Raw genomic sequence first — 13,040 nt, 5'->3', positions numbered from 1 at the left:
GTTTTTTGAGGCCCCTTACACATCCTGGGGCTGTGACTTAACCCCAAAACTATCAGTGCAGTCACAGCAGGGACAAGTACAGTCTCCCTAGTTTGGAACTGGTGTATATAAGACTGCACCTCTCTGCTTTCTCTCCCACATCAGCCTCTCCTCTCCTAAAGCCCTGTTCCTCACGCATGTCTTTTGGGAAGAAGGACTCTATAGAGCAGTTTGGGCAACGGAACAAGGCAACCTGGAAAGCAGTCTTCCATGAAAGGATCTTCGTCAGGCACTGTAGTGACAGGACAAGGGGTAACGGGTTCAAACTGAAACAGGGGAAGTTTAGATTGGATCTAAGGGGGAAATTCTTTCCTGTGAGGGTGGTGAGACACTGGAATGGGTTGCCCAGGGAGGTTGTGAGTGCTCCATCCCTGGCAGTGTTCAAGGCCAGCTTGGATGAAGCCTTGGGTGGGATGGTTTAGTGTGAGGTGTCCCTGCCCATGGCAGGGGGTTGGAACTGGATGATCTTGAGGTCCTTTCTAACCCGAACTATTCTATGATTCTGTGATTCTATGATCTCTCTTTTCCTCAGCATCTGCCTCCCTCCAGCCCAGGAGGACGCCACTGAGGAACTCCACAGCCCATGGAAGGTGCTGCTGTTGCCTCAGCATGCAAACAGTCCCCAAGGATGGTGCTCTCCCACCATCAAGAGCAAAGCTTTTGGGAGTCATAGGAATGATTCAAGTCCTGCACAGGGCCCAGTCCTGTGTGACTGGGATGTATCTGAGGAAGAGCTGAGATCCACTGACACCCTCTGAAGCCAGCTGGACTTGTTACACCTTGCAGAGTAGGCTCTCAACTGTGTGCTGTCCTGTCTCCCTGCTCTGTTTGTAGCATCTTTCAGAGGCTGGTTCCACCTTTGGAACCACTGAATTGCCTGAGCCTGATTGATAGATACTTTGGTGCTGAAGTTATTATTCCCAGGAAATGTCTTTGCTCCAGGGATAATCCTGAGCTTCCTCAAGCATTCAAGGCAATACATCCTCCCTCCTTTAAGCCCTGAGCAGGCATGTACAGGAATCCTAGATTAGGTAATGAACGGGAGCACTGGGCTTGCTCTGCCCTGAACAGAGTACTCAATGTAGGTAATACAATACAGTTGTTTAATTAAAATAAGCCCAGCGATAGCTTAGCAAGGGAATAGCAAGCTCCTAATCCATAGCTTTTACACCAAACATCAATTCTATCCGTTCCCTAGAGCTCTGCAGTGTTCAGGTGGTGATGGTCTCTCCTCTTCCCCAGTAACGTGGTCACAAACATCCCTTGCCAGGGTGGGTGTGTTTGAAGACAGCTTCATCACCTACAACCTGACACAGTCCTTCCTGAGGAGGGACATGGGTCCTGAGTGCAACAGCAAAGCCTCTACCTGAAAACCAATGTACCCAAACGTACAGGACCCTGTGCCCAAACGCCATGAGCAGGAGGGAAGCCTCAAAGTAAAACACTGGATTTATGGGGTGGCGGCACCTTCCATGGCCATTAGATGTTAAGTCACATTGGGAAGGTTGGCTGTTGGCAATGCTATTAAACCCTGCAGTTTACTGAAGAGATGGCAGGGAAGGCTCAGAGGTTGATACAGGAAATCAGAGCTGTGATAGAGGGACCTATAGGGGCTGGGGGACCACCAACTTTTCTATGTCATACCCTCTCTCCCTTGCTCCCTCAGTACTGACATATCACCTGAAAGCACAGTCTGCACAGCGTGCCAACACGTGTCTTCCTTCCCTTGTTTCTTATTTCAACAGTACCACTGTACTTGTCCCACATTGGGAAATCCTGATCGTTGGTTCCCAGCTCCCAAGCAAGGGATGTCAGATGAGGAAAGCTCCCATGCAGAGCCAACGGGAGCAGAGAGCAGGGCCCAAACAGCCACAGGGCCTGGCAGAGCCACTGTCCCCTCCACAGGGCCTGTCCCAACTCACTCACTGCCTGCATGAGGACTGAGACTGGCACAAGCTGTGCAGCAACAGGCAAACAAAGCTACACTGCTGCCTTGTAGCACTTCACTAGGGAACTACACTGAGAAGTGCCCATCTTATGTCAGAGGCATGCTCCAGACTGCAATTCTGTTTGCTTGAGCCTTGCCATGGCCATAGGAAGGATGGTGATGGTCCATTCAGTCACCCCAGAATCACCAAGCAAGTGTCTCCAAGGACCTGTGGTGAAGCTCACTGGGATGCTGGAGCAAGCAATCTACCCGCTGGTGCCTTAACAGGGCAGCAGCAACAAATAAGCTTGCGCTCCACATGATGCCAAATATAATGTTGTCCAAAATCCCACTCATTTTTCCCTCTCACCCATTACAGCCCCATGCTCCTCCTACTCATTCACATTGAGAACTATATTTAAAGGTTCTGGACTGATGCCTATGGAACATTCACCAATAAATCAGTTTTCCTCTGTCATCAAGTGAGGCCGCTGGGTTGTGCTTTACACCAACACCCCCAGAGACCCTGGGGGGCTCCTAATGCCTGTGAAAGGCTCTTAAAGCAAAGAAAGTCGCATATCCCATGTAACAGGGAACTCATGGGGAGTTTCCACAGAGGTCTGTGTTGCCAGCGTTAAAATCTCAGAGGTCTATGAAGTGGCCATGCTGACAAACACTGGCACAGGGGTTAAGGCAGCACAGTGCTTTGTGCTACCACAAATCCCCATCTAGGGCTTGAATCCTGAGCTAAAGATGATGGAAGCAGCTCCAGGGGACACAGCCTGTCTGCAAGAGGCACTCACTCTGCACGTCATTGCTTCAGAGAGAAGCCCACGCAGAGCTACAAAGCCATGAGAGACCTTGGAGTATTTCACTGGCAGAGTTCAGTCTGTGATGAAGATGCGGAGGTTTCTGTGTACCCTCTGTTCTAGGAAAAGCAGAACGTTTCCCCTAGCATCAGGAGGTGGTTTGGCTGTGCTGGAATGAGATGGCATTAGAAGGGGATGTTCTTGCTACTGGTAATCTCTCTGGAACAAAGGAAATGAGAGGCTTCAGTCCCTTTCTCCTCAAAAACCATTCTGAAAGGTGCATTATTTCCTGGATGATTCAGTTCCTTCAAGGTAACACATAATGACTTTATAATGGCACAATCATCGCGGCCTATTAGTTCGTGGAAAGAAAAGTTAACTATGTCTTAGAGAAACAGCAACGAAAAGGCATTGGAGGCACAGCATCAGAGACATGTTTCCAAGCTGCTTCAGAGGGAGAAATTGTTCCCTGCCTCCTGTTTACAGCCAAGGCTCCAGCGCTCCTGCCCCAGGCAGCAGGAAGGGTGGGGTTTGCTTCAGTACCCTGGGGAATGTCTTTGGCTTGGCCTTCAGTTCAAACCCAGCCTCACTTTGTGCACGGAGCACGTTGCTGGCCCTCAAAGGGGACCCACGGGAGCACCATTTGCTGCCACCACTTCCTTTTCCCAGTGCTACTGTGACAGGGGCTGGTCTCATCCACTCCAATGTCTCAGCAAGGCTTCCCTGAGTCTCATACAGCTGCACCTGCACATGCAGATACCACACTTCCCAAAGAAGATGGCACTTCTGCTCCTTGTTCCTATTTATCCCTGTGGTTAAACTCACTGTGTGCAGGGAGAACAGGATCAGGGCCCTGAGATGCACTCCAAGTGAAGAAAACCAGAGTGTGAAGCTCAAGCAGGCCCGTCCTTCCTGGGATATGTTGCCAATACCAACTGCCAAAGGTTCATCAAACCCTTCTTGGCGAGGAAGTCCTGACATGCCAAAGCTGCCATTGGATCATTAATCCTACATGCACAGATTCCACAGGGAACGGGGTAGTGCCCAGGATGTTCTGGGATTTAAGAAATGAAGCAGCATTTTCTATTCCCTTTGCCTTTTCACATAGGTTTTAATGAAGTCTGCAAGGATTGGGTTGCATTTTCTGCCCATCACATTGGCAGCTGCCACAGATACTCCTGTCACTGGTTTTCCTCCTGCATTTAGGACTTTCTAGAATACAGTAACCAGGAGAAATGATGCTGGTTTTACCACTGCTTCCTTGTGAATAGTAATGCAGCTAAATCTGTCTGAGCTCCACTTCCTTCCATCCCCTTTGCAGGCACAGCAACCCACTGGTGGCCCAGGAGGGCAACGAGTGCCTGATCTCTCTGAAAGGGAACTGGCCACACATTGCCGGATGGAGCCACTGGGGAGAGTCAGCAAGGCCTGGAGGCTGACTCCTGAATCAGATATAGGGAGGGAAGTGTGTGACAACTCAAGACGGAGACTGAGGCTATGCTGAAGGACTGAGAAATGAGAGAAAGGGTTTATTCCCTTTGGAGATGTGACACCAGGAGACATGCTGAGCAGCAAGCTCCATCGAGAGGCAGAACAAAAGGTGCTTTGTAAGTCAAGAGGCTGCAGTATAAGAGGGATCCTGTTCCCTGCTCACCTTGGCTTTGTTGTCCATGGTGACAGCCAGCTGCATCCTCTTCCCCATCCTGAAGGTGAACATATGATCTGCTTCCTCCTCCTCCTCATCTTCCTCACTGCCGATGCCGAACACAGGGCTCGTAGTGCAGGGGCTCACCCATTTCTCACTCACCACCCTTTTATCCTGGAAAGCGGAATCATTTCCATTAGGAAATCCAGACCCTTGGCTCAGTGATGGGACTCCCTTCCCCAGACACACCTGCACACACATGGGGAGCCCAGCTACAGCAAGGCAGCCTTGCCCCGAGGAGGCTTCCGGCGCCTGGCGCGGTGCCGTGACATTCCTTAGGGAACAAGGGGCTCCTTGTCTGCTAAGCACCAAACCCCACAGTTACAGTGGGTCTGCAAAATCCTTTGCACTTACAAATCTGACATTTCAAACTAAAATGCCAGAGTCATAGGAAACAAATGTCATCCTCATTTCTTTCTGCAGCTGAGTTAGATCGGGAATGCCTAAGTCCTGATGGAGACGGCCTTGGAAGCCAAGGGGATGGCTCCTGAGGGTGCTGCTCACCATCGAGAGGGCTGGGCTATCTTGTCCATAGTGTTCAGTCTGGGTAATTGCATCTTTCAGGTCCTGTATGAGAGAAAAATGTGTGCAACAGTGCACCTCTGGAGAGAGGCAGGGGCTGGGCATGGCTGAGACACAAGCACTGTGCTCGCCTGGATCCAGGAACCGGGAATGCTGTGTGGAAGGAGGGTGGGCTGCCTCAGTGAGCTCCACTCCAGCTCTGGCAAAGGAGGTTAAAGCAGGAGTGTTGGATGGTTTACTGGTTCACCAAGCCCCACACTGCCAGGAGGGGTGGACAGGACTGGTCAGACACAGGTTTGGCCCAGCTGGGAAGGAAGGAAGCCTGTGACCCACAGCCTTTGCCCCACTTGTGGGAAGCCCCAAAGCAACCAAGGGCTGCTTGCTTTGCTCACCCACAAAGCTTGAGTAGACCATGACCTTGCCCAGCCTACAAGCATTCCTAGAGGCATTCCTGACGCCTCCAGTGACACACATACACCTCATATGCTCTATGTATCTGCAGTGATGCTGACACCAGGGACCCAGCCAGACCCTGTGCACACACTGGTTCATTCACCTGTGGATTCCATGTGCTTGGCTGCAGGTGCCTGGGCATGGCTGGAAGCTTGCGTGCATCAGCTAAAACCACCCTGAGCACACACCTCTGCAGAGGTTTCCCATCCTTCTGCAAGGGTCTAGGAGCTATGTCCTGTGCCTGACAGAGCTTTGTGGTGGCTCCTTCAGAAACACTGCTGGAGTGAGAGCCGGCCCGTGGTGACAGAGGCAGCACTTACGTTGTGAGCTTTGGTGATGGTAATAGTGAGTCCATCCTGCTTGGGTCTCCTGGAGGTAACAGCCATTCCCTCCTGCTCAGCTCGCTTTTTGTCCTCTTCTATTTCCTGAAACACACATATACCCTTATCTTCAGCCTGTATCGGCATGTCTACAGGTGTTGTCCCTTTTCCTGCTCAGGATTACTCCTAAATGGCTCCACACCTCCACCTCTGAAAGGGAGTGGATGAACCTGTGTCCCATTTATGTGCCCTTGGAAGGGGCCACAGATAGCTATGACCTGCTTTACCCGTCCTGTGCCACAGGTAAACCTCTTGTTGGCTCAGAGCATTCACTGTGGTCGCAGCACAGGGCACAAGGGTCCCTTCCTGACACACAGAGAGGATGATCACTGTGGTATTCAGGACAGATTGGGAACAGGATCTGTGGAAGCCTCACCAGGCCTGCAGAAAGGGAGGATGTGCACAGAAGCCATGGTCCTTAGACCAGTGTGGGGCCAGAGCATCATCTGTGGCCATGGGAAGGTGGCTGAGATCTGGCCATCTATGCAGCAGCCTCTTCTAGTAGCCAAGTGCTAGTGGCAGTATTTCATACAGGAGTGAGAGTTCCTCTCCCCCAGCTGCTTGTGACATTCAACCAGAGCCTTCCACTATGTACCAGTTTTTGCTGCCACCAGGGAAGGTCCAAAATGGCTCCTATGGTATCAAGGGAAATGCCCCCTAAGCAAGACCCAGCCCCAGCCCCACTCAGTCTCAGCCATGGCTCCAACACACAAAGTGTGCTCAGGGGTTTGGGGTTCTTTGCCAGACTCCAGGCTGCCCACCCAGCCAGCAAGTGCTGAAGAGCCCCTCATGCCAAGTGGCCTTGGGCACAGGCAGGAGAACATCCTAGACAAGCCAAGGGGAATCCTTCTGCCAGGAGCATCCTCAGGCTGTCCTACTCTGTACCGACATATGCAGACATTAAACAAATCCAGAGGGAACTCTGGGTTAGCAGTGTCACCCAAACCAGCTCATAAAAGCCAGGCTGGATATCTCCTGCACGCCTTGGCCAAGAGTTAGGCTTAGGGATCAGGCAGGATCAGAAACCAGGGGCTGTAGCTGGAGTACTTCCTGCTAATCTAGCGTAAAGGTGCAGTAACCAGCAGGCTGCTAAAGCCTTGATATGCCTTCAACTTCCCTCTTTTTCATGGAATCTCTTTTGGAGATCTCTGTGCTCCACAGAAACAGCCAGGGAAGAGCTTCAACCCATACTACTGCCCTGGCAGGGAAGATAAACCCATCAAATATATTGGGGGTGCAATCTCCTATGCATCCAAGAGGATAAACATGAGACACTGGGAAGGATAGATGTGGAAAAGTCAGGGGAACGGGAGATGAATGGCTGGGAAGTGTGGTGCAGACAGAGGAAGACGGGAGGGTGAAAGGAGGTGCTGTAGCAGCAAGGCACGCATTGGTGGGCCTGCTCCAATGCAGTTCCAGAGCAGTGGCTAACAGAGCTCTGCCCACCCGCTCCAAAGGCCTTCGCATGTAAAAGTGTCATCTATTGAACAGTCGCCCCAACAGTGCTCACCATTTCCTCCACTCTGTGAGCTGGGGACTCCAAAACAGAGCTGGGGGAGGCCAGAGCCTGCAGACTCACCTGGTACCTTCGTATGAGCGCTTCGTTCTTCTTCCGCAGGGCCAAGATCTTCTTGTCGAGCTCCACATCTTTCTGCTCTTTCTTCCTGAGCACTGCATCCTCCATAGCTGCATCCTGCAACAGGAGCAGGAGAGCTCTTCTCAGTCATCACAGCTATGGCGTGAAACCTGCTCCTTTTCTTTGTACAGGGTGGGCAGCGAAAGAGTCTTTCCCCATCATTTCCCCCCTTGGTCCTCCATTAGAAAGAATATGTATGTTGCAAATAGACCTTTTCCTGACAGAACTGACCTTTTCTTTTGTTCAGCACTGAGGTACTTAGGGCAAGAAACTGATGTCCCTCTTTGATGGCTGGCAGTAGGCTCCAGAGTTAACACACTGCTTGGCTGCATGCAGTAACACCACCTCTCCCTGCTGCTGGTTCAGGTGCTCTCAGGCACATCAGTATCACATTTACATTCAGCCAGCACCTTGGTGACCACAAGGAACAACAAATTGGAGCTTTTCAATTCCAGTGACAGCAGTGTCTAGTGACAATTAATGCTGATGAGGACAGACTCACTGCAGCAGCTGATCCACGCCATCCAGACTCTGCCTGATGCTTGCATGAGGAGCAAGAGGCGAGACTGAGCTCTCCAAGGCACTACAGGTTTATTTTTAAACAGTGGGTTTGTGCTGGCCTTATCAGCATGGCATCTGCATGAGGCAGAGAGCTCATGTTCCCTCTCCTTCACTCACAGAGAGCTGGGTAAGATGAAGTGAGACTGAGGAGGGGAGGAAAGGAACCCCAAATCTGAGCAGGCTGCTTTGCTAGCATCTCAACCGTGACCACCAACAGGTTACCCCCATCTGCTGCCGTCACCACTGGGTGCTGAGCAGTGCATCTGCAGGAGCACTGCAGCAAATCCAGCTGCTGTGCGCAATGCATATTGCCCACAGAGCCAGGGAAGTCTGGAGGAATCAAGATGCAAATGGAATGAAAGCATCATCCATCTGCCTACGACTGGATGCTGCTCCTGCAGGTTGTCTCCCTATGAAGTGGAAACAGCCAGCGTGTGGTAGAGAGGCATACTGATGGTCCCAAGAGGTGGTGAAGATGTTTGTGTGCCCTAACATCCTCTGGGGTCAGCATTGCCTCCCCTGTGGCACTGCACATCCCAGCCCTATCCTCACCCTGGAGCTCTCGAGGTCCCTTGGGCTGGTACCAGACCCTGCTCCAGGACACCTCACCCCAGCCACAACGCATGGGCAGGGAGAGGGACCTGCCCAGGGGCAAGCTGTGCTGGCGATGCATTGGCAAGGCATGTTTTATGTCCATCCCTGTTGGCTTCCCATCAAATTCCTCATAAAACCACCAAGACCCTCAAGAGAATTGTTGGTTTCCCTGCTTCCACAGGAGCAAATCCCCACCACACCCCTGTGAGTGAGCGCTTCTGCTCCTGCTGTGCCCATCCCGAGGGCTAAATCCCTGCAGCATCTTCCATCCATCTATTGAATCCAATGCATTCAATGCTGGGAAGAGCTTCTGCACAGGCAGGAGGGGGTTTTCCTTCATTAATCATAACATAGCATCTGTGACCTCCTTAGGGACGGATCTGGCAGGAGCCAACAGTGGCACCTGGGAACATGGGATCTGGTCTGACACCGCCGTGCACTGGGTAAGCCAGGAGCCAGCCTCAGGCAGTAGTTCAGGGGCTCACAAAGCCCTTCTCCTAGGAAGGGAGGGTTTCTCCTGGAGACCTCAGTTACCTTTTGCTTAGTCCTAATTGGGTCACCAGAGGGAAAACTGGAGCAGCAGAGGTCCAGAGGATGGGATGGAGGGGCACTGTCAAACCCAGCCCTTCTTAACCAGATCACACATGCAGTGAGAAGCTCAAGGCTTTAAGGCAGAGAGTGAAACCACAGAGGCTGTAGCCCAGGGGGAGAGAAAAGCTTTGACTGTGCTCTGTGTTCCCAGTTACCTTTGTGAGCTCTATCCACTGAGGTACAGGGGTTCCAGCCCCCTCAAGATGTGTGTGTTCACTGTGCCAATGCATCAAGCAAGGTAGAATTAAGGGGTTGGGGACCAACCTTCAGTTACTTTTGTGTCATGTAGCATTTTGCCAGCATGGGGACATCCTGCTCAAGATTTAGATGAGCTGCAGGAATCACTTCCTTAACATGGGGAGGTGCTCAGCTGAGAGATGGACACCAAGGAAGAATGTGGCTATGTCTGACCAGCTGCCCTTCAGAAACTAATTCCAGGGAATGTGTGGGAATTCATTGGAGTTGGCATCACTGCTCTTCCCAAAGCATCACAGGCTCCTGGGAACCAGGGCTGCAGACTGTCCCCTTGTGTGAATGGGATAGATCCCTTCAAAGGAAGGGATCCAGCTGCTGAATCACAGCACATCCCTGCAATGATGGGTCTGCCCTTCATAGAATCCCACACTGGTTTGGGTTGGAAGGGACCACAAAGCTCCTCCAGCTCCAAGCCCTGCCATGGGGCAGGGACCCCTTCCACTGGAGCAGCTTGCTCCAAGCCCCTGTGTCCACCCTGGCCTTGAGCACTGCCAGGGATGGGGCAGGCCCATTTCCAGGGCTTTACATTAAAAAAAAACCCAAAGCTAAACAACATCAGCTGTGATCTGAGCTTCACCTGCACAAAATAAGGCCACAGATGGGGGAGAAGTCTGCCTAGGTCATGTTCTTTGGAGAAAAGGGCCTGAAGGTTGCAAATGGGACAGCATCACAGAGGAAGTGAGAAGTCAGAGAGGGGAAAGGCAGAGGAACCAGTCTGCTGAAGCAGCACTCAGATCTATACAAGCTCATCTTCCCTGGTGTCCCCAGCAAGGGGCATTTAATCATAACCCTTGCTGAGAGCTGTTCTGCAGGACACAGGCATTTGTGCTCCGGTGGGACATGAGGGACATCAAAACCAGCACACATTCTCCTGCTGGACAATGGGATTTTGTCAAGGGCTGTGGGAGCAGGAAACGCACCTTTCCATTGCCATCAACCCCTGGGGTAGAGGACAAGTGAGTGGGGTGTGCACGAGGGTGGATACACTTCCATGGCCTCTTTGCAAGGCTGATTAAAGCCGAATTCAGTGTTCACCTGAACAGAAGCTATTCTGCGAGCACTGAATTGGCAGGTTTGCTGTTTGCTCAGTGCTGGGGTGTTGCCTGCTTGAGGGTGGGATCAAAGTGGTGCACGGCCTCAAACACACCCCTTTCATCTTCAGATTCCTTTGAAGGCACACCGACAGGGCTGCGGGCTCAGGAGGGATTTAACAGTTCCTGCAGAGATTGTATTCGTGCTCTGCTCTTTCCAAAGGCAAACGACGGAACAGACCTGTCAGGCTGTTCCCAACACACAGGGCTGCACATTTGTCAGCGTTTTGTCTACGCTGCAACACAGCTCGTGCGGGGGGGGGGGGGGGGGGGGTCCTTCCATTTCCAGCTGGAAACCAGTCACGGGAAGGGAAGTTTCGCTGCTATTCAGCACTTCTCCTCCCCTTTACTAATGAAGACATTGAGGCATTTCTCTGTGTATGATCTGCTTCAGCAAACACTGGGAGCTGTGGACAAGGGATGGTCCCTTCCCATACACCCAGGGCTAGAAGCAGCCGCTCTGCCTGCAGCAGCACCATGTAGCAGGTCCCAGGGGATCACCCATTGTATGCTTCAGCCAAGTCAGCGTTTGCTCACCCGCTGCCACTGCTCTGAACCAGCTGATAACAGGGGACGTGCCCTGTCCTCTGCTTCTGGAACCAACCCGCTACCCCAGCCCAGGCTGAAGCTGATGCTCGGGGTGAAAAGTGGCCACACTGTGCCCTCCCCAGAGCAAAGCTCTTCCGGGGAGCCAAGGTGCCCGTATGCCCCAGCGACAGGAGGGTTATAAATGGCTTTGGCAGCACAAGCGTACGATGGCTTTGAAAGCAGCCGAGCCGGATGCCTCCTGATTGCAAAGAGAAGGCACAGAACGAGAGGCCTCTTTCTACTGCACCTACAACTGTCACAAAAGGAGAAACGGAGAGAGAGGGCCTCGTGCTTCGATGAACTGACGCCATCTCGTCCTGTCATGCCCCTCTCACGGGCAGTGCACACACACACACTCACAGCGCAGCTCGGGGGGGCTGGAGGACGCCTCGCTCCAGCCCGGCTCTGGGTTTTCCCCACACACTTCTCCCATCTCCTGCTTCTCGGAGGCAGCAGGGTTGGGAAAGCGAGAAAGGCAGCAGGAGGAGGCAGGGAAGAGGAGAGAGGAGCTGGGCCCGTCGCTAAAGCTCCTCTGCGTAAGCAAACGCATCCGCTCTCTTTAAGAGATACCCTCTGGCTTGACAGCTGCTGCGGCGAGCTCTGCCAGGACAGGCAACATCCAGCTCCGCCGCGGCGCGCGTTTGACACCGACCCCGGCCTCCCACCGTGTCCTGCGGCCCCCGCCATGGACACGCAAGGCTCAGCACCGCAGATCCCCCCCCAGCACCAGCGGGGCCGCCCGGCCGCGCTGCTCCCGGGGCCGGCCGGCAGCCAGCGAGCAGGGAAACAACAAAGGCGCAGCCAGAGGCAGGGCCCCCCCCTCCAACCCCGAGGGCAGGCACAGCGCGTCCCGGGGCGGAGAGGGCCCCCAGCGCCCCGCGGCCCTCCCGGGCCCCCGGAGGCAGCACTCACGGCTCGGTGCATGGTGGCCATCGGCGGCGGAGGGAGCGCGGCGGATTCCAGCGCAGAGCTAGAAGGGGAGAGCCATCAGCCGGCCTTTCTCCGCACTGGTTGCACAGCACACAAGATCATGTTTTGATTACAAAAGCCTGTCTGGGCTGCCAGCCAAGAGCACTGGCTGCCTAATATACCAAGCACAGACAGGGTCTGGAGTGCCTGTGTCCTCCGCTCCAACCTCACTCTCTTTTTAAAAGAAACACACCCCCTTTTTCCCCCCCCCTCCTGGCTCCTTTTAACTTCCTGATGCCACAAGCCCCGGTTCAAAGTGGGAAAAGCTGGGAGGACAATGAAAAAGGGAGCAGGCAAACAGCTTGACTTCACTCGGTGGCCATTCATGGGCTCGGGGTATTTGTTATGCATGGCCAGTTGCACGCCTGGCGGGGGATAGGGATAATATCTGGGGTCCTGAATGGCTCCTGGGTGTGAGGATGTGCGGGAGCCTTCCTGGGGAAACAAGAGCTGGGTTTGCCTTTTTCTGCTTAATTGCAGTATTCATTGGGGATGATTTCCCTGCTTTCCAAACGTGCCTTTCCTGCAGGGAGGGAGCAGAAGCCGTGCTCTGGGTGGGCATTGCCAGCCCGCACCGTGAAGCGTGTGGTCAAAGGAGAGAGTCCACCTGTGAGTCCCCATCTGAAAGCTGCCAGGATGACCTCCAGCAAAGTAACAAAGATGGGGCTTCGGGAGAGCAGGCAACGTTTATATAATACATAGAATATTAGATACATGATGCTGTGGCTGCCCCATCCCTGGCAGTGCTCAAGGCCAGGTTGGACACAGGGGCTTGGAGCAAGCTGCTCCAGTGGAAGGGGTCCCTGCCCGTGGCAGGGGTTGGAGCTGGAGGAGCTTTGAAGTCCCTTCCAACACAAACCACACTGGGATTCTAGGATTCATCTGCTGCCTCTTGGGTTGCCACACTCAAACCCGCATCT

The 13,040-nt window shown here is 53.2% G+C and overlaps 1 protein-coding gene across 2 annotated transcripts in view; it reads right to left on the bottom strand.

Moving 5' to 3' along the window:
- Nucleotides 1-12,285, bottom strand: part of CCDC9B (coiled-coil domain containing 9B) — a 47,188-nt gene extending 34,903 nt beyond the window's left edge. Inside the window, exons 1-5 of one of the 2 annotated variants that reach the window (XM_065683821.1) lie at nucleotides 12,064-12,285; nucleotides 7,415-7,528; nucleotides 5,776-5,880; nucleotides 4,985-5,047; nucleotides 4,430-4,594 (exon numbers count right to left, since the gene is read on the bottom strand). In XM_065683821.1, coding sequence (XP_065539893.1) covers nucleotides 4,430-4,594; nucleotides 4,985-5,047; nucleotides 5,776-5,880; nucleotides 7,415-7,528; nucleotides 12,064-12,084 — 468 coding nt within the window. In that variant the 5' untranslated portion in view covers nucleotides 12,085-12,285. The remainder of the gene's footprint in view (nucleotides 1-4,429; nucleotides 4,595-4,984; nucleotides 5,048-5,775; nucleotides 5,881-7,414; nucleotides 7,529-12,063) is intronic. The other variant, XM_065683822.1, reaches the window with a different exon arrangement.
- Between the last annotated feature and the right edge of the window lie 755 nt (nucleotides 12,286-13,040).

This window comes from Lathamus discolor, chromosome 6, assembly GCF_037157495.1.
Source record: "Lathamus discolor isolate bLatDis1 chromosome 6, bLatDis1.hap1, whole genome shotgun sequence".
Lineage (NCBI taxonomy): Eukaryota > Metazoa > Chordata > Aves > Psittaciformes > Psittacidae > Lathamus > Lathamus discolor.
This window is presented reverse-complemented; position numbering and strand designations above follow the sequence as displayed.